Raw genomic sequence first — 22,876 nt, 5'->3', positions numbered from 1 at the left:
ACCCCCCGTCCCCCTCGCAGCGATCTCACCCCCTCCCCACACACCCGCGCCGCTCCGCCGGGCCCACGCCGCCCCGCCGACCTCTGTCCCCGCCAGGCAGCGCCAGACGATCGCCGATCGCGGGAGGAGCCCGCGCCCATTGGTGGCCGGAGGGCGCCTGCGCGCGGGGCGGCCCCAGCCCTGCTTCCCCCCCCCCCCCCCCCCCCCCGCCACCCCCGCCCCGCACCGGCCCGCCCGCCGCGGCGTGTGTCAGCCAGCCATGGAGCGGCCGCCGCCAGCCGCCGCCGGCCCGCGGGCAGCACCGGCCGCTCCAGCGCCACCACCACCACCGGCACCCAGGGGAGGCGGCAGCGGCGGCGCGCCCGCCGGCAGCGCCTGGCGCCGCTGGGCGCAGTGACAGCGCCCCCCCGGCCCCGCCGGCCCCCGCCTCCCGGCGCCGCCGCCTGCGATGCTCAGTGAGTGGCGGGGAGCGGGGACCGGCGCGGGGCTGCGGCCCGAGGTCCGCAGGGGGTCGGGGCGGGGGGGGAAGCTCGGGGGGGGCGGCGCCGGCCGGCCGGCGGCGGGAGCGGGCCCCGGGCGTCCCGCCGGAACGCCTCGTGGCGGAGGCCCGCAGGCCCGACCCGGCCCGGCTGGCGGCTCCCGGGAGGCGGCCGGGCCCCGGCGAGGAGGGGGGGACGAGACTCGGGCACGGGCGGGGCCCTCGGGGGCAGCCCCGGGTGGGGAGAGGGCCCGTCGCCTTCCCTGCGCCCGGCGGTGGCGGGGTGGGCTGTTCTCGTTATGTTCTTTTTTTTTTTCCCTGAAAAGTGCGTGGGTTGGATTAGCTGCTTCTTATCGCACCGCTTCTCTTCCCTTTTTTTTTCTTGGTTTGCCTTTTTTTTTTAATTATTTTTTTATTCTGATAGGGGAAGACTTTCGCTTTCGCGGCCCTTCAGCCTCCCGCCCGCCGGCGCTGCCCGGGCGGCCGCGGCCGGAGGCGGGTTCGGGACGAGCCCGGGGCCCCGCAGGGCCCTTGCCGTGGGCCCGGGTGTGTCGGTGCGCGGCGCCCAAGGGCGAGCGGCGCTTGGTCCGGCAGCCCGGTCCGCTCTGCGGAGGAGGGTCAGGCGAGGGAGGCTGGAGGCGTGAGGCGGTGTGGTGGGGGCAGGAGTGGAGCGTGTCCTGCCCGGGTAGCACACGGGAGATCAGAAGGGTGAGGTGTGCTGTTTGGCTCTGTCTTCTGGGGAGGTGGGGAAAAAAAAAAAGGAAAAACATTGTGGAATTGGCAAAGCTCAGTCCGTGGACGGTGAGCCAGATCTAGGTCCCCTGCAAATGGATGCAGGTGCTTCTAAAATCACAGCTGTCTCCTCTCTGCCTCCTCGCGTGGACACCGCTGCTCAGGCAAAAGCCGTCTCCGAGGTTCCTGCTGTCTGCAGCACTTTCCCTGTTTTGCACCACCACCGTGCCGCATCTCCATGTCGACCTGTCGCATTTACTTGCCTGTTTTTCTGAATTGCAGCCCCTGCATGTGTCAAGTCCCTCGGCTCTAGATTCACAGTTATCTTTGTATCAGCTTAGCTTTATCTTGTTTATTCTAAAATTTTGTAAATCTTAGATTAACTTAACGTCACGAAATTAAAAATTAGGTGATTTAGTATTGTTGGTAGACAGATTTCACCTGTAGTGATAAGAGGTAAAAGGTGTTACTTCTCTGTCCACAACTGAGGCCTGAGACAGTTCTCAGTAGAGAATATTCAAAATGTGCCTTTGTGGGTTGGGTTATTGGTTTGTTGGGGTTTTTTTCTAAGATTGCTTGTCCCAGGTTCTTCTCTAATGCTCACAGGTCTTTTCTTAGTCTATTGGAAGGAAGAGACTGCCGTGCCAGCATCAGGACAGGAATGCAGAGCCTTTAAAAGCAGCATTTCCAATGCTAGTTTTAAAGTTCTTTTTCATATGTCTGTATTGGTAGTATTTCAAGGCTGTGGAATCTGCCTAAACCCATACCCAAGATGTAGCATAGGCATGAAATGAGTTTCTTTGGCCCAGTGCTTGGTAGACAGCTAATTTCCAGCTTTTCTAGGAAAGAGGAACTTGTGATGTGTTTTGTATGATCAGCCTCTTCTCTGGGTTTCTTCAGTGGTTTTGGTTCCTCAAAAAAAAAAGTAACCTAATATCCTCTTAATACCTTGGGTTTTTTGTGCTCCAATTTGTGACACTGCAGAAGACGCTGCATTGTAGATGTGCAGACTCCTAATGTGATCTTTCTTTCCTTACGTATTTTGCTTATCAGTAAAAAGTTAATGACATTAGTATTTATTGATTTATTGTTCTCTCTGGCTATTCAAGAGGAATGAGGCAGCTGGGAGTTCTGAACAATTGTTTCAAGCTTTCTGCAGGCATGGACCGGGAAAGCTATATGCTTTGAGTTTGTTCAGTATTTGGAGATTATCTTCAGTGATGAGTTGAGTCACTTAAAATTGATCAGAAGTTAAAATGTCAGGCTTGTCCTTTTTTGCCTTTAAATTCTGTGTTGTTGACCTGTTGTGACCTGTCTCAGCTTGAATCCAGCTACAGGCGTTTTGGCAGGCCATCCTTACATTTATGATATACTCTAATTTTGGGGGCTTGATAAAGAGTATTTGTAGGAGTCGGCATTTTTCATGAGTGCTTTCACTGCTCCTGTGACATTGCTCTTTGTAACAGTGAGGGTGAAGTATAAAGGCAAAGTGAATGAAGAAATAGAAACCTGAAATTAAAGTAGAGGTGACAGTGTGTCTGATGCCAACGGGTGTTTCTTGGTGAAGATGCATTTCCTGTAAGGTAGTTCCTGTTCTGTCACCTGGGACTAAGGAAGGAGATCTCCTTAAGATACTGCTTGTAGCACTGTGTCACTACTGTGACTGCCAGGAGGAGTATACGAGGTATGTGAAGGGAGCAAGAAGCTGTACAGATTGCATAAAGCTTCTTGCGTACAGCAGCTTCAAACATCACCTTGCTAATCTTGGCTGAAGAAACTGGGGCTTCCCTGTTATCCCCAAAGCTCTGAAAAAGCTTGGACTTGAATCAGCTCCCAGCGACTGCTCCTTCCCCAGGCCCTTCTCTCTTGCTGCTAAAATGTCGGATTTGAGACTACTGGGTAACCTACTGCTTTTTCTGCCTATCGTTTCAAATTTGACATTTTCTCTGTTCGTCACCTCATTCAGCAGCTTGGAAAGGCTGATCTCAGTGCTCCTCTTGTTTGTAACTGTCATTTCAAAGGGTCCTCTGGAGTTCTGCATCTTTTCCACACCAGTTTTCTGTTCCTCCAGTCCATTATGAGTTTATGAGGAATTATCTGTACATATGTGCTATGCCATAATGAATAAGGGTTTTCTCACCAAATCTAACCTAGCGCAAACTGATCCTGTAACTGAAGCAAAAAAAGTGTGGGCAAGGATGTTTCTAGATGCTCTTTCTTTGCAACTGAACCACAGACCTGAGGCTGATTTGCACAGTTCTGACTGGCTAAACCACTTCAGAGGCGTTTAGCTGAATCTGTTCCATGCTGTTTTGGGAGTGAGTTTCTTTTGCATTATAAGCCAAATACAACAATCAAGAAGCAAACTCTCCAAAACATTTTCTAGACCTGAAATAAGCGTCTATGAGAGCATCTTGAATATCAGTTGCTACCAAACCTAACCTGTATGGCAGACTGCATGCAGAGGTGTTAGTGCAGACCTGGGCAAGTCACTTGTATGTGAATCCATGCTGGTAGCTGAGATGCAGAACAGTAGCATAATGTATTGCAAAGCTTAGTTAAGGGTGATTTTAGGAGAGTGCCAAGATGCTGGTCTGTCCCTGCGTCCACCCATGCTCATGGTCTTCATTAGAACTCTGTCTTTCCTACAGTTTTGTGCAGCAGAAAAAGTTCTGTTTGAGACAGTGTAAGTCTCGGATACCATTTCTTTAATTGCAAGGAAGATGAAAAGGAAGTTTGCTTTTGGAGTGGAAAACGTTGTGGTTGAAACTCATGGTTTTAATAGGTCTATCTGGAAATGCTTTGAAAACTCCACACCTGTTAATGCTTCTTCCCCACCCTCAACAGTTATTTCACCTGTGAGAACAAATGGAAATCTTTTAAGGTTTTTGCCAAAGCATATGGGTTTGCAATTCCATCTATCTGTTAAAAGTAACTTTTGCTGAAACCTTGCATCCCCATCCGCTTGGAACTTCACAGAGGGCTTATTGTTCAAACAACTGGGATACGCACTAAAGTGCACATGGGTACTAGAAAAGGCTCATTTATGATTATATTTTTTTTAAAACTGTCATTTTATTAGAAATACTTCTTACAAGGGGGGGAAGGGCATCCTTGTCTGTCCCTCTGAGAAGCTGTGTTTCATCAGATTTAGCTACGCAAACTAGAAAGCATGTGCACTGTAAAACGTGTGCACATCAAGGGTGCTGTGTAGAACCATCTTGAGGCAGGCTTTACCTATTGTTCTGGTAGAATGAAGCTGTTGCTTGGTTCTGCTTTATTTAAAGCCTTTTAAGTTATCTATACTTCCGTGTAAAATCAATGGCTATTGCAAAGGATTGGTGGCAGTCAGGGACTACTCAAATAGCAAGGGAGCTATTGCATTCATCTTACTGAGGTTCCTTTACTACAAGCCAGAGGCTAAAATCTAGCATCGGGCTCCTTTTGGTTTTGAGATACTACCGAGTGGTGTTTGTGAGGATAGCTTTCAAAATGTATATAAAGGAAACTTCAAAGGATTCTTTTTTTTCTTACTTTTGTAGGAGGGAAATCTAGATAGATAGGGCAGGTGAAAAAGGCAGAAGGCTCTGCTTTTGTTTTAATTTTCCTGTTGTGTTTTTTTTTCTGGGGACTTGCCTGACTCTAACCTTTAAGTTCAGATGATAAGCTATTGCTTCTTGGACTCCACAAATAGGTGTGCTATTTAAAGCATTATGATTCTGAAATTTCCTTCTTTGTATATTAGTTTCTTATTCCTTTGACTCTTCTGGAATTGTTTTGTTGGTTGGTCAAGCAGAGGAATCAGAAAATGACTGAAGAATACCCAAACTGCAAAAATGCAAGGAAGAGAAACATTCCCTTTTTATGAGCTATTTTTAACAAAAACAAATGCTTCAGCTCACTGCTGGAGTTTTAGTCCAGAATCCTCAAAAGTATTTTTGATTCCTCAGTGAAATTAGTAGAATTAAGCAGCAAAATATCTTCAGGGATCTGATTCAAAGTGTCTAGTTACGCCTTAGTTCTGAGAGGCAAATGCCTAAAGATTTTGTTTCATACTTCAGTAATTAAGTTGTTTCACTTCAGCAATGAAAATACTGAGCCGTTTGTTTTCTATCAGCTTTAATACAGCTATGGTGTATGTTGGTCTTGGCATATACCTACAGAGTAAGAGCCTCGTCATTTCTTTCTTTTCTTTTGAGGTCATGAAACGTGTACGCACAGAACAGATTCAGATGGCAGTGTCCTGCTACCTCAAGCGCCGTCAGTATGTGGACTCAGAAGGTCCCCTAAAACAAGGGCTGAGGCTGTGTCAGACTGCTGAAGAGATGGCAGCTAATCTCACAGGTAACCCGGTCATGTTTTCCATGTGTGCTTCTTGGTAGTGTTGTGACAAGTGTACGTATGTTGGTCACTACGTGAATTTGTCTGCATGTATGGCTAGCGCTCCTTTTGAAATAAAGAAATTTCCCCGTGTGAAGTTGGTGAGAGTTACAAACTTTTGAAAAATGAAAGTGTGGATGGAAGCGTGACAAGGTGAGGTGTTGTACCTTTGTGCTCCAGGAGAGCTATATCCTGTGAAATGGAAGTGAAATGGGGTGTTTCTTTCTCTGACCTTGTCAGCTTTATAGTTGTGAAAGCTGCACTCTGTCACTTCGGGGGGGGGACACATGATGACGACGGACATGGGACCACACAACCTTCAGTAGATGAGACGGTTTATTTCCCTGCATGCCCCTTCTTCTCTTTCTTAAAGGCTTCTGAATCCAGCTATGCTACTTGCTTGTCAAATTGTGTGTGTGACAGTCTTAATTATAATTATTATTTTTGTTATAAAAAATTATGCTACTGCTTGAGCACGTACAAATATTGAAAAGATGCAAGCAATGTGGAGGTTATAAAGATTAAAAGTAATAGAAAATGCTGGGTTGACCTTTGGGTGAAAATGCAAGGAGGAAACGTTTTCTGTTAATGAAACTGCTTAGATTGTGACAGTATCCCAGGCTAAGAGCAGTAGATACTGTGGTTACTTGTGATACCACTCAATTTGACAAAACGTTAGTTGCTGCATAACTCTGTGCTTGTAGCTGGATAAGATCAATGCCAAAATAGCTCTTTCCACTTCTAGAGTATTTTGCCATAGTTACAGTCCAAAGATGAGTGACTTGTGGGTGAATGTCCAGGCTGACTCTCCCAGGGAGCTGAAAGAAATTGGGTAATATTTCGTTATTAGAAGTGACTTACATCTTCCTGGTACTTTTCATTTCCTTGCTGTTTTCAGAGCAACTATTGGAAGTTTGTTGCAACTCCCTGAAATAATACTAGGCTAGATGGGGAAGGAATGAACCCAAAGTAAAATGCTGAATTGTTTTTGATGGGAGATTTTACAGGAGAGGTGGGTAGAAAGGTCAGTGTTGAAGTGGGATTAGAACTTTGGACCAACCATACCAGGAGGACACAAGAGTATCTGCAGTAGGAGAGATTAATTGGAGTACAAGCCATTGCATTTGCATATGGCATCATGTGGAAAAAAAAATGTTTCAGTAAAGAGTGTGAATGAGTGTGTGCGATTGGGTTTTGTCTTTTTTTACTAATATTCCACAAAATGTTATTACTAACTTTCTTCTTACTAGTCTGTACACTCTTGCCAGCACAAGGGTTTTGTGGCTGGTGATTCAGAACTTAGTCATCAATTTTCATTAGAACTGAAAATGGTCTGCTCTCATGTATTCAGCTGCTTACTACTTCTTCTTGTCAAACACACTCATATTAAGCTGTCAGTGAGTATGCTGCAGTTCCATGAATGACTGTTGAAAAAGGAAAACCCAGCTTGTACTTATTCTGATAACAGGCTGAAAATACTTCGCTGCAGTCATCTTAGTTTTGCAAACGGAATAAAAACTGACCAGATTCTAAAGCCTGCATTGCTTTATTTCAGGGAAAGCGATCAAATATTTTTTTTCTGAAGATGTTTTTGCTTGTTGCTTAACAAAACTCACCTTGCTTTTTCTATTCAGGTCTTTGCTTTTGTTTGACTTTTAAATTAACCAGCCTCTATAAATGGGAGAGTCGCTTACTTCTGTCTTCAATTCTGTGATTTCTTCTTTCACAGTGAAAAATGTCCTCTCTTTTTTTCTGGTTTTAAATAGTTTTGTTTCTCAGTTTCACCTCAGCATTTCTTTTTATCTTCTTCCAGAGTCTCTTCAGTTCAGCCTTTCTCCATTGCTTCATATACTTGCTATATCTGTACAGCTCTGTTCTCACAGAATCAAAGAGCAGCCCAAGTTGAAAGAGACCTTGAAAGATCATCTGGTCTAGCTTTGCCTGGGAAAGGGAGCCCGGAAGAGATTATCTAGCACCCTCTGTGATCACATCTGCAGTAAAATACAGCGCAGAGCTTCCTCGTGACTATCCTATATTTCTGTAGAAAACTAGAAGAGTATTTGAGGACAGAATGAGTGAATAAGGAACAGGTTCCTCTAATACTGCCCATAGCATACTATCGACACACAAAACTATCTGAAATAATGTATGATTATACGTAATCACACCCACATGAAAGAGGAATCAGTTGCTGTTAAACAGTGTTTACAGTAGCCTTGTAGCCAACACACAAGACCAGGAGGGTACTGTCCATATCCCCAAGTTAGGAGCAAGTTCCTTTGAATTTGCTGTCAGATCACATAGCTGGCTGCAATTACTGGAAGTGAAGTCAAGGAGCAGATGTTTCCAACAGATGTTCTTTTGAGCACTGGGGAAGGTGGAAAAGAAACTATGGTAGAGTTATTAATGTGTGAGAAGGATATGGCCAGTGTTTTATTTCCACCAGGAGAAAAATATGCCTGAAAATTTACTCTTGTTTTGGAATCGGTTGAACTGTTGATTCTTTTTTGCAGTTCTGGTCAGTGTAAAGTTTTGGGAAGGAAAAGAATTAGAATTTGAACTTGTTAGAACTGTCTAGTATGTAGTGTTCATTTACCATTTGCTTGATGGGAACGAGCTCTAGCGTCATTACTGAAAGAGTAGGGCATAAGGATTGCACAGTCAGACTGTTCCAGGACTGTTCCAAAGATGGTGATCCTCTTTCTGAAGTATGAAGTACATCTTAATTTTGGAATTAAGTTGCTTATGCAGAGAAAGTTGAACAGGTGACACGGAGAGGACACTTCATAAAGCCAAGGACAGTAAGTTATTCTTTCATGGCATGAGCAAGATGGCAAGTCACTCCCATTTCTGCTGAAATGAGGCCACCAGAACTCCGTGAAGAGTTGGCCCTTGTATGTAACCCTGTGACACAGCATAAAAGACAGGCCCTCATATGTCTGTTTTTCTTTGCTCTTACAATGAGTAGAGTATGGGTGACATTGAAAACTGTCACTAACCTTTTTGAGTTACTACATGTGCATGCATGCAGTTTACTTTCTCATGCTGAATATTGATTAGATTAAGTTTTAAGTCTGAATAGGAGAGGTTTTTACTTTGTCTGTTAAGTAATACCAGTATGTGAGCCTGGAGTTCTTACCAGCTTTGAGTTTCTGAAGCCGCCAGGTTCTAGAAAGTGCAGTGTATCTTTACCTTTCAACAGGTTATATTTTATTATTATTATTTCTAAACTGATTTCAGAGAAGATAGGGTATTGGTGCTGGACTCTGTATCTGTTTTTTTCCCCTGAGGGGATGATGTGCACAGCTCATCTCTCTTGTTTCTAAAGCTCAATTCAGCTTGCCCTGGAGAGTTGGTAAACATACCTCCTGTATTTCTGTAAGCTCCAGGAAGATAGACCTGTGTCTTACCAGAGAAAGAGAGAGGAGAGACTAGTGACAGACTGCCTGTGCACCATGTGCTGATCTTTTTCTAATTAGAAGCATTGAGACGAGCTGGAGGCTGGCCTATCTCTCTTTAGCATGTGAACATTTGATGATCATGTTTATAGACTTCCAGGGCTGTCAGAGTTGTGCCTCTATGCATGAGCCAAATGCTGGAAGAAAAAGCAATCCATCAGGAGCAGGAAGGCAAAGAGAGAGGATGGAAAGTGGTTGGGTGCAGGGGAGACTGAAAGAAGTTGGAGTTGAAAGGGAGAGTAATTAAAGTAGGTTTTGTGGAGTGGAAAACAGTTATGCATTGAAAAAAATTAGGAAAGGAAAACAGTGAAACTCCTTGCCTTTCCGTGCTCTTCTTAGAAGAGCATATGAATAAACATACTGGTTAACAATTTTGTAACTTGTGCTTCTAGTCACCGGTGTTTGTATATGCTTTGGGTGTGTTGGTGGGTATCTGTAAACTGTAAACTTGCACAAAGTCCCCTGTCAGATTCTGAGAGGTTAGCAGAACAGCAAACGTTTGGTGCCAGAGAAGGAGAAGCAGATTCCCTTTCTAAATAGTTCAGAACCACTTTTACCAGACTTGGTAGTGATTCTGAAAATCAGTTTAACGCCGTCTCAGGAGACCATAACAACTGGTTTGTGGTCAGACACCAGCTGCCCTTTGACCTAGAATCCTCAGGGAGGAGAACACATTCTGATTAAAAACTGCTAAGTGTTTGCTTAGAGAGCCAGTGTGTTTTTACGACCACCTCTGGGAGACCAGTAAGTGATAATGATTATCATTTGTTGGAAATGATAACGACTGGGGCAAGGAATTTGAGACTGTGAGGTAGTGTCAGTGCAGACCTTCTGTCCACAATATTTGGTGGGTCCCGCTGAAAATGAAACTTTTTTTTATAGAAAGTTGTAGGTTGCTTTCCTTGTGTTTTCTGAATGAAAAGTAGTAAAACAACTGAGTATGTAAAATTGTTAAGGGATCTGTGACTATGTTATCTGAATTTCTTGGGAACTTAAGGTTGTATTTGAAAACTTAAAAATGTATTCTGGGGGAAGCAGGTGAGTTGCTGAGATTTTTAGGGTTTCTTTTTAAGTTTTCAGTATATTTTCTCATTCACAATCTGTCTAGGTTGTTAATGCCGTGTTTAGATGCTTCAGGCTCTGTCATCCCTGGATGGTTTGAAAGATGAAATCTCATTTTGGTGGCTGCATTACCTTGGATTTTATGAGAAGCTTTGTTTCCAGACACACATGCAAAACTCCTTCAATCCCTATTTAATTTTTACTTATTTTATTTCACAGTCCAATCTGAATCTGGTTGTGCCAACATTGTGTCTGCAGCTCCCTGCCTGGCGGAGCCACAGCAATATGAAGTACAATTTGGACGATTACGCAATTTTCTCACAGGTAAATATCAGGAAGCAAGGAAGAGGAAAGTGACTGGGGCTTTTTTGTCATTTCAGTGAGTAAAGGACAATATAATAAAACTTAAAATCGTGTCTCTAACAGTCTTTTGATTTCTAGTTTTGAGATTTCAGTTATTACAATTAGAAATACTTGATTTTTCCTCTTTTTGTTGCTGTTGTTTGAGGGCTGAGTACCTTTAGCTTTTGTAGATAGCCGATTGCCCTTTCTTGTTCAAGCATTTGGCCTCTGTAGATCTTCTAGACAACAGCACACATATACAGGACCAGAAGGAAGATTAAAGTGTTTCACTCAGGAAGTTTCCTACCTTTCACATGTAGTTCTCTGCTGCCTCCTAGTTTAGGGTTTTTAATTTTATTTAGAATTGGCTTATTTTTATGATGGTCTAGGTTTTTAAGGGAGAATTTGTTCCCTAAAATTTATCTGTACTGGCTTTGAAACTGGGGTATATAACAAAGCAAACAAATTCTCATTCTGTAGTGTGATGCAGAAGACAATAATGATTTTTCTTTTTTTTTTTTTTAATATAAGTTTTTAATAATTAGAAAAAAGTATTCCTGGGAATGTCCTTATTTCTTCTATGAGTCCCAAATCTGGGAAAAAGAAAGCAGATAGAGTTTTTAGAGAATAGTACCAAGGAAAGTGAGGTTGCCACTCTTCCTGCCTTTGGACACGTCTACATTTTTCCAGTGTAGGGATCTGATCCCAGTGTGCATAACACTAGGATTAATATTCCTGGTAGTTGTTGAAGGGAAAGGGAATGAGGCAGGCAGGAAGGCAGAGGCAGAAAATAGTGAAGTCTTAGCCTTGCCACCTAGAGCAGTTCAACACCATTGCATTTCAGTATTGGAGGTAAATCCTTATGGTTTAATAGATTTTTAAGAAGTATGACTGCTCTGTTCGGTGGCTTAAATAGCACTTGGAGAAGTGCTAAGCATGGTTTTGGTGTTCGAGTCAACTGTTTTCATCTTTTTTGTCCCTCTTGCTCAATTTTGATTTCTTACACACGTGAACTGCTGCTGTTTCTGCAAAGGAGTAACTTGCCAGCCGTCTATAAGGCAGAGCAGGACACTTCCCATTTCTGTGATGTCTGTCCCCAGGGGCACAGAGGAGTGGGCAGGGGACTAGGACCACTGGATAATGTAGGAATTACTCTAGAGGTCTCTAGTTCAACCAGCTGCTCAAAGCAGGGTAAGATCAGAGTTTGATCAGGTTGTTTGGGGCCTTGTCCAGCCAGGTTTTGAAAATCGAAAGGTGCGGAGATTGCTCTGTACCTCTGGGCCCCAGATGCAGGGCTGAGTGATTTGGTGAAAATTTCCCTTGCAGCAGTGAGCCTGTTTTCCTCTCACTGAGCACCTCTGAGAAGAGGCTGGCTCCTTTTCCTCCATAATGTCGCACTGGGTACTGAAGGCAGCAGTTGGATGTCTCCATGTTCTTCTCCAGGCTAGACAGACCCAGCTCCCGTAACCTCTCTTCATGTTCCTGGGCAACATTTTCTTTGTTCTGTTTCTGACAGCTTCCCATCTTTTCCCCCTTGTTGCATTTCTGGACTAGAGCACCTGCAGAGAAAAGAGCAGCTGCTGGCTGCTTAGAGCTTTTACTACGTACAGGCCACTGGTTTCACTGGCTTTGGCCCAGTTTCAGTGGGACAGAAAGGAGAATGATGCCTGAGTATGCAAATAGATGTATGTACACTGCACACCACACACACTCTGTAGTTACTCATATAGAAATGGAAGAGAGGCACAGTATGGACCAGAGAAAGTCCAGAAGAGTGCTCAACAGGAGAGGAAAAATAACCTAATGGAAAGTGGAGAAAAAAGAATATGCATTGGTGAGTGGCAGGAGGGAAGAACAAGTTGAGAAGAAGCAATGCTGTTTGAGGATCAGCAATGCCTATTTCGTTCCACTGATTTGGACCATTTGGTCCTCCGGTATCTGGGTGTTGTGGCCCTGTATGTTGCCATGGTGTTCTGTGGCAGTGCTCCGCTTCTTGCAGCTCCTGCTGAACGTGGGAGGGAAACAGCCCCAAGAAGCTAGTGAAGGAGGGGTGGAGCTGTTGCACAGTTTAGACTCTGGAAGGTACAGCACAGCCTAATCAGGAATTGGTTACACTGTGTACTAGGAATTACTGCTGGGATTTGCCTTGGCAGAGAGAGGGGTGGAGAGAGAGAGAAAGCATGCACTTGAACAGGCACAGAATTAAAACAAGAGCACAGCATATTGCAGTACAATTTGGAAACTGTAGCTTCCTTTTCCCTGGAGACAAATCAGTTCCATCCAAAGCACCACATGCAGGTTTTATTGAAGCTGAGAGGAAAAAAAAAAGCCACCAAAGTTCAGGCCCACACAAGCTAGGTAAATAATTTTGACTTAAACACGTTAAATACTATTTTAAATATAATGGGTAAATTTTAAAGTCCATTTATTGCAATAAACAGAGGACACAGTTTTTCTTCTTAAATAACTGGGAAAAATTCAGCTGTTATGTGTTTTGTGAGGTGGTGTTTTTAGCTGTCCCACACCTAAAAAGTTTTGAAATCTCTGGATTTTATTCTGACAAGGTACCTCACTGACTTAAAATCTCTGTTCAGATCTGTAGTAGGTACTGTGTACCCCCTTTAGGTGACAGAAGAGGTTCACTTAGATGCACCAAAAAAGCCTCCTCTTGCTTGCTCTCTGATGCCACTGTCAAGGTTTTTTGCAGTAATTGTCCTTGCACTCTTTTATTCCAAGTAGAAAGTGGATTGAGAAGTCATTCAAAGTTTGTTGCTGTTTTTCATGTAGATTCAGATTCTCAGCACAGCCATGAAGTGATGCCTCTTCTGTATCCCCTCTTCGTCTACCTCCATCTGAACATGGTCCAGAATGGCCTAAAAAGCACAGTGGACAGTTTTTACAGCCGCTTCCATGGCATGTTCTTGCAGAATGCCAGCCAGAAGGATATCATTGAGCAGTTGCAGACTACCATGACTATTCAAGATATCCTGTCCAACTTGAAGCTCCGGGCTTTTCTGGACAACAAGTACGTCATCCGCCTTCAAGAGGACAGCTACAACTACCTTCTTCGCTACCTCCAAAGTGACAACAACAATGCCCTGTGCAAAGTCCTGACCTTGCACATTCACCTGGATGTGCAGCCAGCCAAGAGGACTGACTACCAGCTCTATGCCGGTGGGAGCTCCTCGCGCAACGAGAGCAATGGCCTGGAACCCAGTGATGTGCCGGCTTCCATTTTGCAGAACGAGGCGGCACTGGATTTACTGCAGGACAGCATTAAACGTGTCAAGGATGGGCCCCCTTCCTTAACGACCATCTGTTTCTATGCCTTCTATAACACAGAGCAGTTGCTGAACACTGCAGAGATTTCACCAAACAGCAAGCTTCTTGCTGCTGGGTTCGATAATTCATGTGTGAAGCTGTGGAGCCTGCGTTCCAGGAAGTTAAAATCTGAGCCCCACCTCGTTGATGTGTCCCGCATCCGTCTGGCTTGTGACATCCTGGATGAGGAGGTTGGGATACCCTTCCCCCCCCCCCCGCCCCATACCCTTTCTGCCGGAGTATTTTGGGCATGCGTTGTGGAGTATCTAGTAATGTCTTAGGGAACTTTGAGGCTGTTTCACAACCTGTCTGCCTTGACGCACAAATTTTATAGACTACTCTCATCCTTGTTCTTTCCTGCAGCGGTTGTAAATGCTGCATGGAGGTGCAGTGAGTTTGTGCTTGGGTCATAATTAGTCCTGGGTGCTGATCTCCCTCCTCCAGCTGTCCTTGAACAGATGACAGTATGCAGGCAGCCCAGTAAGGACAGGTGACTAGAGAAGGTTCCCTTCCCCAAGGAGCATGGAGCCTTCTTACAGATGGGAAGATGAAACAATGAGATGCAGGCAGTAAAAACACACTGTGGTGAATGAAAACTAGAAGGAAAGTAGCTCAGAACAGCCAGTCAGAAGGGTGGAGAGCAGGGGAGAGGTGCAGGAAGAGGAAAATAAAGTGAGGAAGGAGCCAAAGGAGGCTGGTCTGAGGCCTCAGGAAGAAGGAGGGATGCCTAAGTGCAAAACTGTGTTTCAGGAGTCACCTAATCAGGAATAACCAGAGGTGAAGAGTTCACATGGAAAAATTATGCAAAATGTCTCTGTTAAGGAATCTGCAGTGTAGAAACTTCAGAGGCTTCTCACTCCGTAGTACTGGAGATGAGGACAGGGATGTGTGTGCCTTTACATGCCAGGCTAGATAGCATCTTCTAGTTTACTTTTTTTTTTTTTGCCTTCTAGTCACGCCCTTCCTCCCCTCTCAACACAGCTGCCCACATAGCATCTTATATCTGGTTAGAGATCAGAATTTGTGACTCTTGCTTTGCTTAATCAATCTCCTCTTGAAGTGGGGAGGGGGAAAGCGGCACCTCATTTGTTCTTGTGTTGAGCGTTTAGCAGGAGAAACATCCTTTTTTCTGCTGTTTTTTCTTCTCATAAAAAATACCTAGTGGCAGGGTTCTGTTTATTTTGGAAGAGTGCAGAGAGCTTGCTGTATGCAGCGATCTGTGGTTAGAGATTGCTTTGTTAGTCAGCTTGAGAACTAGAGGCAGGCATCCAGGTGAGATGGCAAGGGCGCAAGCTCACTGCTTCCCAGGTTAACCCTTTCTGCAGAGTGAGCAGGTAAGTGGGTCAGACTAGCCCAAGATGGAGCTATGGACTTGCTTTCATTATAAGCTGCAAGAGTTCATAGGGCACGTGACTGTGTATTGTCTGTCATGGAAACCAAATGTCAATAACCTGCAACAGAAGAGAATTTCTCTGGTGAATCAGCAGGTCACCTCCTTTGGCTCCAGACTGTAGAAAAGTGAGCTATTGCCAGGTTATCAGGAGTGCGTATTAGCTTTCTTTGGCACGTAGGCACATGCTTGCATACGTGTATTTTGAAATGGCCATGGAAGCCTGAGTACAAATGGCTCTTGTTGGCTATTTAATATTTTGTGTATCCTGCAGTGTTTGTGCACAGGTCTAAAACGAAAAACTGGTCAAAGACCAGCACAGATCAAAGTCATCATTGCCTTGAGTAACTTCTACTGCTGACAAAACAAATAGTGACCTGATCATGAGTTCAAAGTTAAGGGAGGATACCAGCCTGAATGCATTGCTGGTTACATGTCCCAAATGCAAATGAAAGCCTGTTCCTGGCTACAAAGAAAACCAATTCCAGTATGTAGGAGCCCAAAGTGAAAATACACAGGCACCCACAGGGTCGCAGGTGGGAACAGACCAGCACCTGCTTGGGTGCCACAGGAGTGGAAGCCACAGATACTGAGACAGGCTAAACAATACCACCCTGATGGGCCTGCAGTGCTCAGTGTGAACAGGGGCTGTGTTTCAGACTGTCATTGCAGCCTGATCAGCAACAATTCACGTCAATAAATCTGATGAAAACTTTGACAGAGAACAAAAATGCTGAACGTGCTTTGACATTACTTCAATGAGTTATTCTATAGAATAACTTGTGAGGTTGTTAAACTTGTCTGGGTTTGTAAGGTTCCTAAATTTTGGTGGTTTTGATTTCTGTGTTGTGTAATTGCCTTTGGCTATCGTATTTAAACAGTAATGCCTGAAATAATGTGATGGTTTGGCCCTGGCCAGATGCCAGGTACCCACCAAAGCCACTCTATCACTCTCAGCCCCTCAGCTGGACAGGGGAGAGAAAATATAACAACGGGCATGTGGGTCAGATAAAGACAGTTTAATGAAGCAAAAGCCGCGCGCGGAAGCAAAAGCAAAACAAAAGATCTTATTCTCTACTTCCCATCAGCAGGCGATGTCCAGCCACTTCCTGGGAAGTAGGGCTCCGGTACGCGTAGCAGTTGCTCTGGACGACAAACGCGAAATGAATGTCCCCCCCTTCTTCCTGTTTTCCCCAGCTTATATTGCTGAGCAGACATCATGTGGTATGGAATATCCCTTTGGACAGTCTGGGTCAGCTGTCCTGGCTATATCCCCTCCCAAGTTTTTACCCACCCCCAGCCTACTGGGGAAATGTTGGGGAAGCAGCCTTGGTGCTGTGTGAGCCCGGCTCAGCAGTAGTCAAAACACTGGTGTGTTATCTAGCTACCACTGCACAGCACGGTGAGGGCTGCATCTCAGGCAGACCCATTACAAATAATTAATCTTCAGCTTGGTTTCTGATTCACTGCAAGCAAACAGGTCCTTCTGTTTCTGAGGATATAGAATTCTAAAACTGATAGTTTCAGTGGTTCTTGTTCAGGCTGGCACTAAAACTACACTTTGATTTATTAACTCATTTTGTGTGTGTGTATATATATATATATATAGAAAAAAAATGAGGTTGAGATTTGGCAAAAGTGTTAGAGAACAAAATTTTACATGGACTAGGAAAAAGCCTTTGTGTCACTAAGGTCAAAATGGTCTACTAGGTGTAGTTTTAGTGAATTTTGCACAGTGTGATGCCCCAGTGCACTTCACCAGTGTTGTCTTGCTGCTTGGAAATAGGAGAGACTTACTATTTTGGGATAAAGTAATTCCATTTTCTTTATAGTAGCATCTCACAAATGCCACTTAATAGCCTGTCTTACTTAAGGTCCAGTATGAAAATGCAGTTCTGCAGTGCAAAGGGATGTATTGCTTGCGTCTCTGCAATTTTGCCGTGCTCATCGCTGATACTACATAAATCAACAACAGAAAATAATACTCTCTGTTCCAAGCCGCAAGAGTAGCAGCCTTTAAATTCTGTGGAGACTAAGACTTGAACCTATTCATCTCTGCTGCTAAGATTCTGCTTTTAAGTGGCAGTGGGCCTTCAAGTAGAAGTGAGTGGGAGTGACGCTGACACCTTGGTGGATGGGGGGGAGGGGTCTGAAAGGAGCAGTAAGAAATGTCCTGCAAAGACAGCCATGGTATCTACTCCCTCATCTTCTTGCTAGGAGATCCCTACTGTAGACAGGTAAGAGATCTTCCCTTTTGACATCTTAAGACCACTGCAGGATGAGAGAGATGATGACACCCAGGGAAACCTGTCACTAGGAAAAAAAGCGAGGAGGAGGCAGGGTGAGATGGTTTTTTGCTTTGGTTTTTTTTGAAGCTTACTCATTCCCTTGAATCTTGTGCTAGGTAGAAGATCAAGATAATTTTTGTCAGCTAGATAATGTTTGCTGCTTACAAGGTTAAATGCATCAGCAGTAAATTCTTCTGGGTCTAAAAGACTGTCATGCAAAATCCATTACTGATTTAAGTAATAGCTGAGCAGTCGGGCAGTCTGTCTATTGGGATATCATTTGGAAGGTGTCCTGTGTAACAAAACATGCCAACATTTTTGTTCTCTTCACTTTCTTAATAATACAGTTTTAGGGAGTCTTGTACTTGCTCAGGAAGATTTCCTGTTCACTGTTGAAGAGTAAATTATTTTTTTTAGCTCATTTTAGTAGTGTTGGTAGGTTTTCCAGTTCCATCCTATTACTATTTTGATAGCTCTTGTTTTCAAAATGGATAGTTCAAATAATAAAAGGCAGCTTTTAGTGTGTGTAGGTTATTTATTAAAATAGGCTTATATAACTTAATTTCTTGTCCATTCCAAGGAAATACAAATTGTTAATGCTAACCCACAGCAGCAACCACTTCAGAAGGAGCTAATGGGTGTCTGGGTAGTGCACAGCAGTATGTTATATCCAGGAAGCATATTCAGTGTGTGAAACCGGAATCCTGAAAAAATATTATGAAGAGGGATTCCCTGCCTCTCTGCTGATTTGCAGCCTTTCTATAGCTGCCGCAGATGCTCACCTACATGGTTGTAGCTGCGGGACGCAAGGAAGAATGTGCTTGATCTGACAAAGAAATGAAGCTTGGTTCTGCAAGGCAGTAATTTAGTGGCTGCACTTGCAGCTGCTTTCTTAATCTGTTCGGCAGACTAACTTAGGGAGGAAACGGAAAAAATTAGCGACTGAGAAGCAGCATTACAGGTATAGCATTTCTGGTGAGCTGTAACAGCAGTGAGCAGTTGTTATGCAAAGCAGGTATCAAACATAAGTCAAAGATAAGATTTGCTACCTGTGACCATATAGGATTGTGGTTTTGAATGCTGCAGAAGGCATTGTCAAATAAGCTGCTACTGTAATACAAGAAGAGTAAGTGCTTGTAAGAGAGAAAGAGTGTGTGCTTGTAGGTAGCCCAAGTAGCCCTGTATGAGTTTGAAGTTATAAAACTAGGTACCTGGGCTTGCAGAATTTACAGAAACCATAGTACAGGTATCTTGAATGGGCTTCCACTGCTAACTTGTCAGGAATCTTATGGTCGTAATTAAATAGTATAAAATGCTGCAGGTATCAGGCTCTCTCCTTTAATATGTTAACATAGCCTAGAGATGCTGTAGGTTCTAGCAAGCAGTGCTCTGTCTGAGGTAGAAGAAGCAATTTGAATGAGAATGGGGCTTTGCGTGCTCGAGCTTGCAATTTCTCTCTGCCTCACCTCCGTAGTAGAGAAGATGAAGTTGGCTCCCAGCCGCATCATAAAACCCCTGGGGGCACTGACTACTCTGAAGAGAATTAGCATTGCTAAACACAGCTTGGTGCCTGCTGCTAAAAACACAGTTGAGATGGAGAAAGGCAGCGAGCTAGCGAAGTCGGGAGCTTGCTCACCTCTGACATGAGATTTGAAACACTGGAGGAGATGGGCTTTCAGGACTATTGCTAAGTCTGAAGCAAAACTGTCTGTGGGTCCTGAGGTCAGGGGGATGGGAGATGTCCTGTCAGCCAAGAGAGCCGCGCAGGATGCACTGACTTCTGCTGGTCATCAGCATCATCAGCAGTCGGGCAGCCCTGGGGAGCTGGGCTTCCTCTCGGTGCAGGAAGTGCTCCTTCTGCAGGAAACGGGCCAGTTTGCAATGTTACAAGTTAAAGGAGCTGCTCACAAAAAAAAGGGCCTTGTGTTGAACTTGATATGCAGAGATTGTCCATGGATGAGTGTTACTGATTCAGTACTGAGGAGAAGTGTCTGCCTGACAGCCCTGAGGAAGGCTGGACTCGAGTTACTACACGGGTGCACCCCAAGCCATGATAATCTTGCACTCTTGTCAGACCCCAGTTTGTCAGGCAAGGACACTGTTGAGTTGAGATTTGTTGAAACTTGTGCAGTCTGTAGCCTTTGAGTGTTGAGAGGTGCTATTTGAGTGGACTTGGAGAGACTCTTCTCCTCTATTGGGAGATTCCTTTAGCACAGGTCACTGAACAGTCTTTAAACGTGAAAGCCTTTACATGTTGACTGACTGCCCTTGTACTTGAATTGGAGAATTACAGGATAAAAAGGTTTCCAGTGCCATCCTTTTTGTGATTATTCATCTTCTCCGATCCCAAAATAGAGCCTTTGACCTAAATAAGCTGCATACATTTGGTGTTCTTGAAGGGTGAGGATGTGAAAGCATCCTGATGGAGCCTGCATGGAGAAACAGATATTATGACCTTACTGGGTTTCTGTTCACATGTGGGGCTAAGAAGGAATGTCTACCAGACAGCTTCTCAAATATGCTTTGCCTTTCTGACTCCTGCCTTTTGTTGAAGACATCTGTGTTTCTTTTTCTCTACTGTGAGATTCACTTCCAATGATGACCACACCAAAACAGCAGATGCCAAGATCTGTTTCAACATCTTAGCCAAAAGTTTAATAGAGAGCGGATAGGAAATAAGCATATGTTTTCAGCAAGTGGAAAAATGTCACAAAATACTACTATTTTTTTTTTCTCTATATTTGCATACAGTCCCAGGCTAAGGTGCCTTCTGGAGTGAGCATGAGGATACCCAAAATGCAGATAAAACCCTTATGTAAAGTTTTATCTCGCCATCTCTTTCAGCATTAACTTAGATGTAGCAAATGCACTAGCAATGTTTGTGTCTCACAGTGTGCCACATCTAAAATAACTTTTTCTGTATTAACACCCGCCTGTTTTCCTTATGGTGGTTCCTGTATTTGTTGAACAGATAAACATGCTTTCCTTTCCTGTTTCTCTTTCTCCTCCCCGACCAGGAGGAAGAGGACGACAGCGCAGGCACAGAAATGAAGATCCTGAGAGGTCACTGTGGACCTGTGTATAGCACGAGGTTCCTTTCGGACAGTTCAGGACTCTTATCTTGTTCTGAGGACATGTCCATCAGATACTGGGACCTCAGAAGTTTTACAAACACTGTGTTGTACCAAGGACATGCCTATCCTGTCTGGGATCTGGATATTAGCCCCTGCAGCCTGTACTTTGCCAGTGGTTCCCACGATCGCACTGCAAGGCTCTGGTCATTTGATCGGACGTACCCACTGCGAATATACGCGGGCCATTTGGCGGACGTAGACTGTGTCAAGTTCCACCCCAATTCCAACTACTTGGCGACAGGCTCCACAGACAAAACTGTGCGCTTGTGGAGCACTCAGCAAGGCAACTCGGTGCGTCTTTTCACCGGGCACCGTGGTCCCGTGCTAGCGCTTGCGTTTTCTCCCAACGGTAAGTACCTGGCGTCGGCAGGCGAAGACCAGCGGCTAAAGCTGTGGGACTTGGCATCAGGAACTCTTTACAAAGAACTGAGGGGGCACACGGACAACATAACCAGCCTTACGTTTAGCCCCGACAGTAGTTTAATTGCTTCAGCATCGATGGACAATTCGGTCCGGGTCTGGGACATTCGGAACACTTACTGCAACGCCCCTGCAGATGGGTCTTCCAGTGAACTGGTTGGTGTATATACCGGACAGATGAATAATGTACTGAGCGTACAGTTTATGGCCTGTAATCTTCTTCTAGTGACTGGAATTGCACAAGAAAATCAGGAACATTAATTTCTTTTTTTTTTTTTCTTAGGGAAGCGGGCGGGTGTATTGAATGCCAGAGTCCATTGCAAGCTGAGATTACTGACTGTGAAACACTTCTCTTCCTCTGCCCCCCTGAAAGGCACATTCAGTGATGCAAATGCTTTAAAATGTCTTGCCTACAGAAAGGCCTGTGCTGTTGAATGGAATAAGGAAAAAAGGAGGAGTGATGAAAATACATATGCATTCTAATCTTGTACTTATAGGGATGGGGAAAAGGGGAGTAAATCCAGTAGCTTGGGGAGAACGAAAGCCTGGCCCAGACAAGTGAAGCTGCCAACCAGATAAGCTGCTGATCTGCACTTAAGTATCCTGCATTGATGGATGGGCACATCTTACCTACTGTTAACTGAGGCTTGAGCGTGTGGAGAACTACTGGCCCGGTGTTTTTTGTTTTGCTTTTGTTTTCCTGGTATTGCAGAGGACCAGCATTTTAAGACCCTTCTATTAAAAGAACATTACGTATTTTCTACAGTGATAGTGGTCCTAAATATTACAGCTCCCTCTAGCACTTCTGGAATATTTTGGACTAGCTAAGTAGAAATTACCATCTTTCTTTTCAGTAAGGGGATGGAAATCTGACCTCAGTTGGGGCCCATCTCTGCGTTGTCTTTTGGGTTTGGTTCCTGGTACTAGCTGTGATATTTGTATTTATGTTTCATTAATTAGGAATCTTTCTGAATCTGGTTGCACTGTGTTTTGAGGATGGGAGGACAGTGGGGGTAGAGCAGTGGCTTTAAGGATAATAAACGACTTGCCTTGTCTGGAGGAAGAGCACAATAGAACTGAAGTGGCTACATTTGGACTCCTAATGGAAACGGGGCATGTCAGTCCACCACTGCACCTCACAGAAATTTCCATAAATGGAAGTTGGCAGTCTAGGGAGAGGGGGACAGGGAGAGAGAGACACACAAAGTGACATGGGAAAAAATAGTATTACTAAATTATTGTGCATACACAGAGGCAGCTCTGCCAGTGTTGGATTTTTCTCAAAACGTTGCAATATCAGTTTCATGAACACTTTGTGAGATAAATCATCAGCATTTACAACAAGGATCTGCAGAAAAAGCACGTTCTAGTTTGTCATTTGGAGAGATTAAATATTTCTGCTTTCTGGAAAGAGTTATTTTGTATTTTGTTTTCTATTAAAAGCATTTAGTTTAAAAAAGAAATAAATAAAAATGGTTTGGTCCCTTTCTGGGAAACTTGCTCTGCTTTTCATGGGAAGGAGAGGGTAGGAGCATGCTTCTCCTGCACTGCTCGAGCCAGAGCCCACTTGGCACTTGGAGGTCACTTGATGTGTGCTGTTTTGATATCCCCCTACTTGCTTTCCACAGAGCTGACTTGGTAGGTCATGGATATTGACACAGCTTTGTAGGTCAGCTGAAATGCATGTGGAGGATCTAGGTACCCCCTTAGGTTGACTCTGTGCACCAGAAGGCCTCATTCTGTAGCACTGCATGACCTTTACTTTGTGGTTTAACGTTCCAAAATGCCTCTCTTGAGAAAAGGCACAATCCTGCTGTCTTCTAGGCAGGCTGTGTATCAAATGATAATTCCTTTCAGCATCCCTCAGGCCT

At 44.4% G+C, this 22,876-nt stretch overlaps 1 protein-coding gene across 2 annotated transcripts; it reads left to right on the top strand.

The window, feature by feature from the left end:
* Positions 1 to 447: 447 nt before the first annotated feature.
* TAF5L (TATA-box binding protein associated factor 5 like) lies at positions 448 to 22,410 on the top strand. Of its 2 annotated transcripts, XM_086461012.1 has the most exons (6): positions 448 to 455; positions 5,410 to 5,554; positions 10,330 to 10,434; positions 13,240 to 13,964; positions 20,469 to 21,191; positions 21,289 to 22,410. In XM_086461012.1, exons 2-6 carry the CDS (start codon positions 5,413 to 5,415, stop codon positions 21,307 to 21,309), a joined length of 1,716 nt encoding a protein of 571 aa, XP_086317138.1. In that variant the 5' UTR covers positions 448 to 455; positions 5,410 to 5,412; the 3' UTR covers positions 21,310 to 22,410. The 2 variants fall into 2 exon arrangements, with proteins under 2 accessions (XP_086317138.1, XP_086317137.1); XM_086461011.1 differs by having other exon boundaries at positions 20,469 to 22,410.
* The last annotated feature ends 466 nt before the right edge of the window (positions 22,411 to 22,876 follow it).

The sequence above is a fragment of the Leptosomus discolor genome, chromosome 2 (assembly GCF_034619465.1).
Source record: "Leptosomus discolor isolate bLepDis1 chromosome 2, bLepDis1.hap2, whole genome shotgun sequence".
Lineage (NCBI taxonomy): Eukaryota > Metazoa > Chordata > Aves > Leptosomiformes > Leptosomidae > Leptosomus > Leptosomus discolor.
This window is presented reverse-complemented; position numbering and strand designations above follow the sequence as displayed.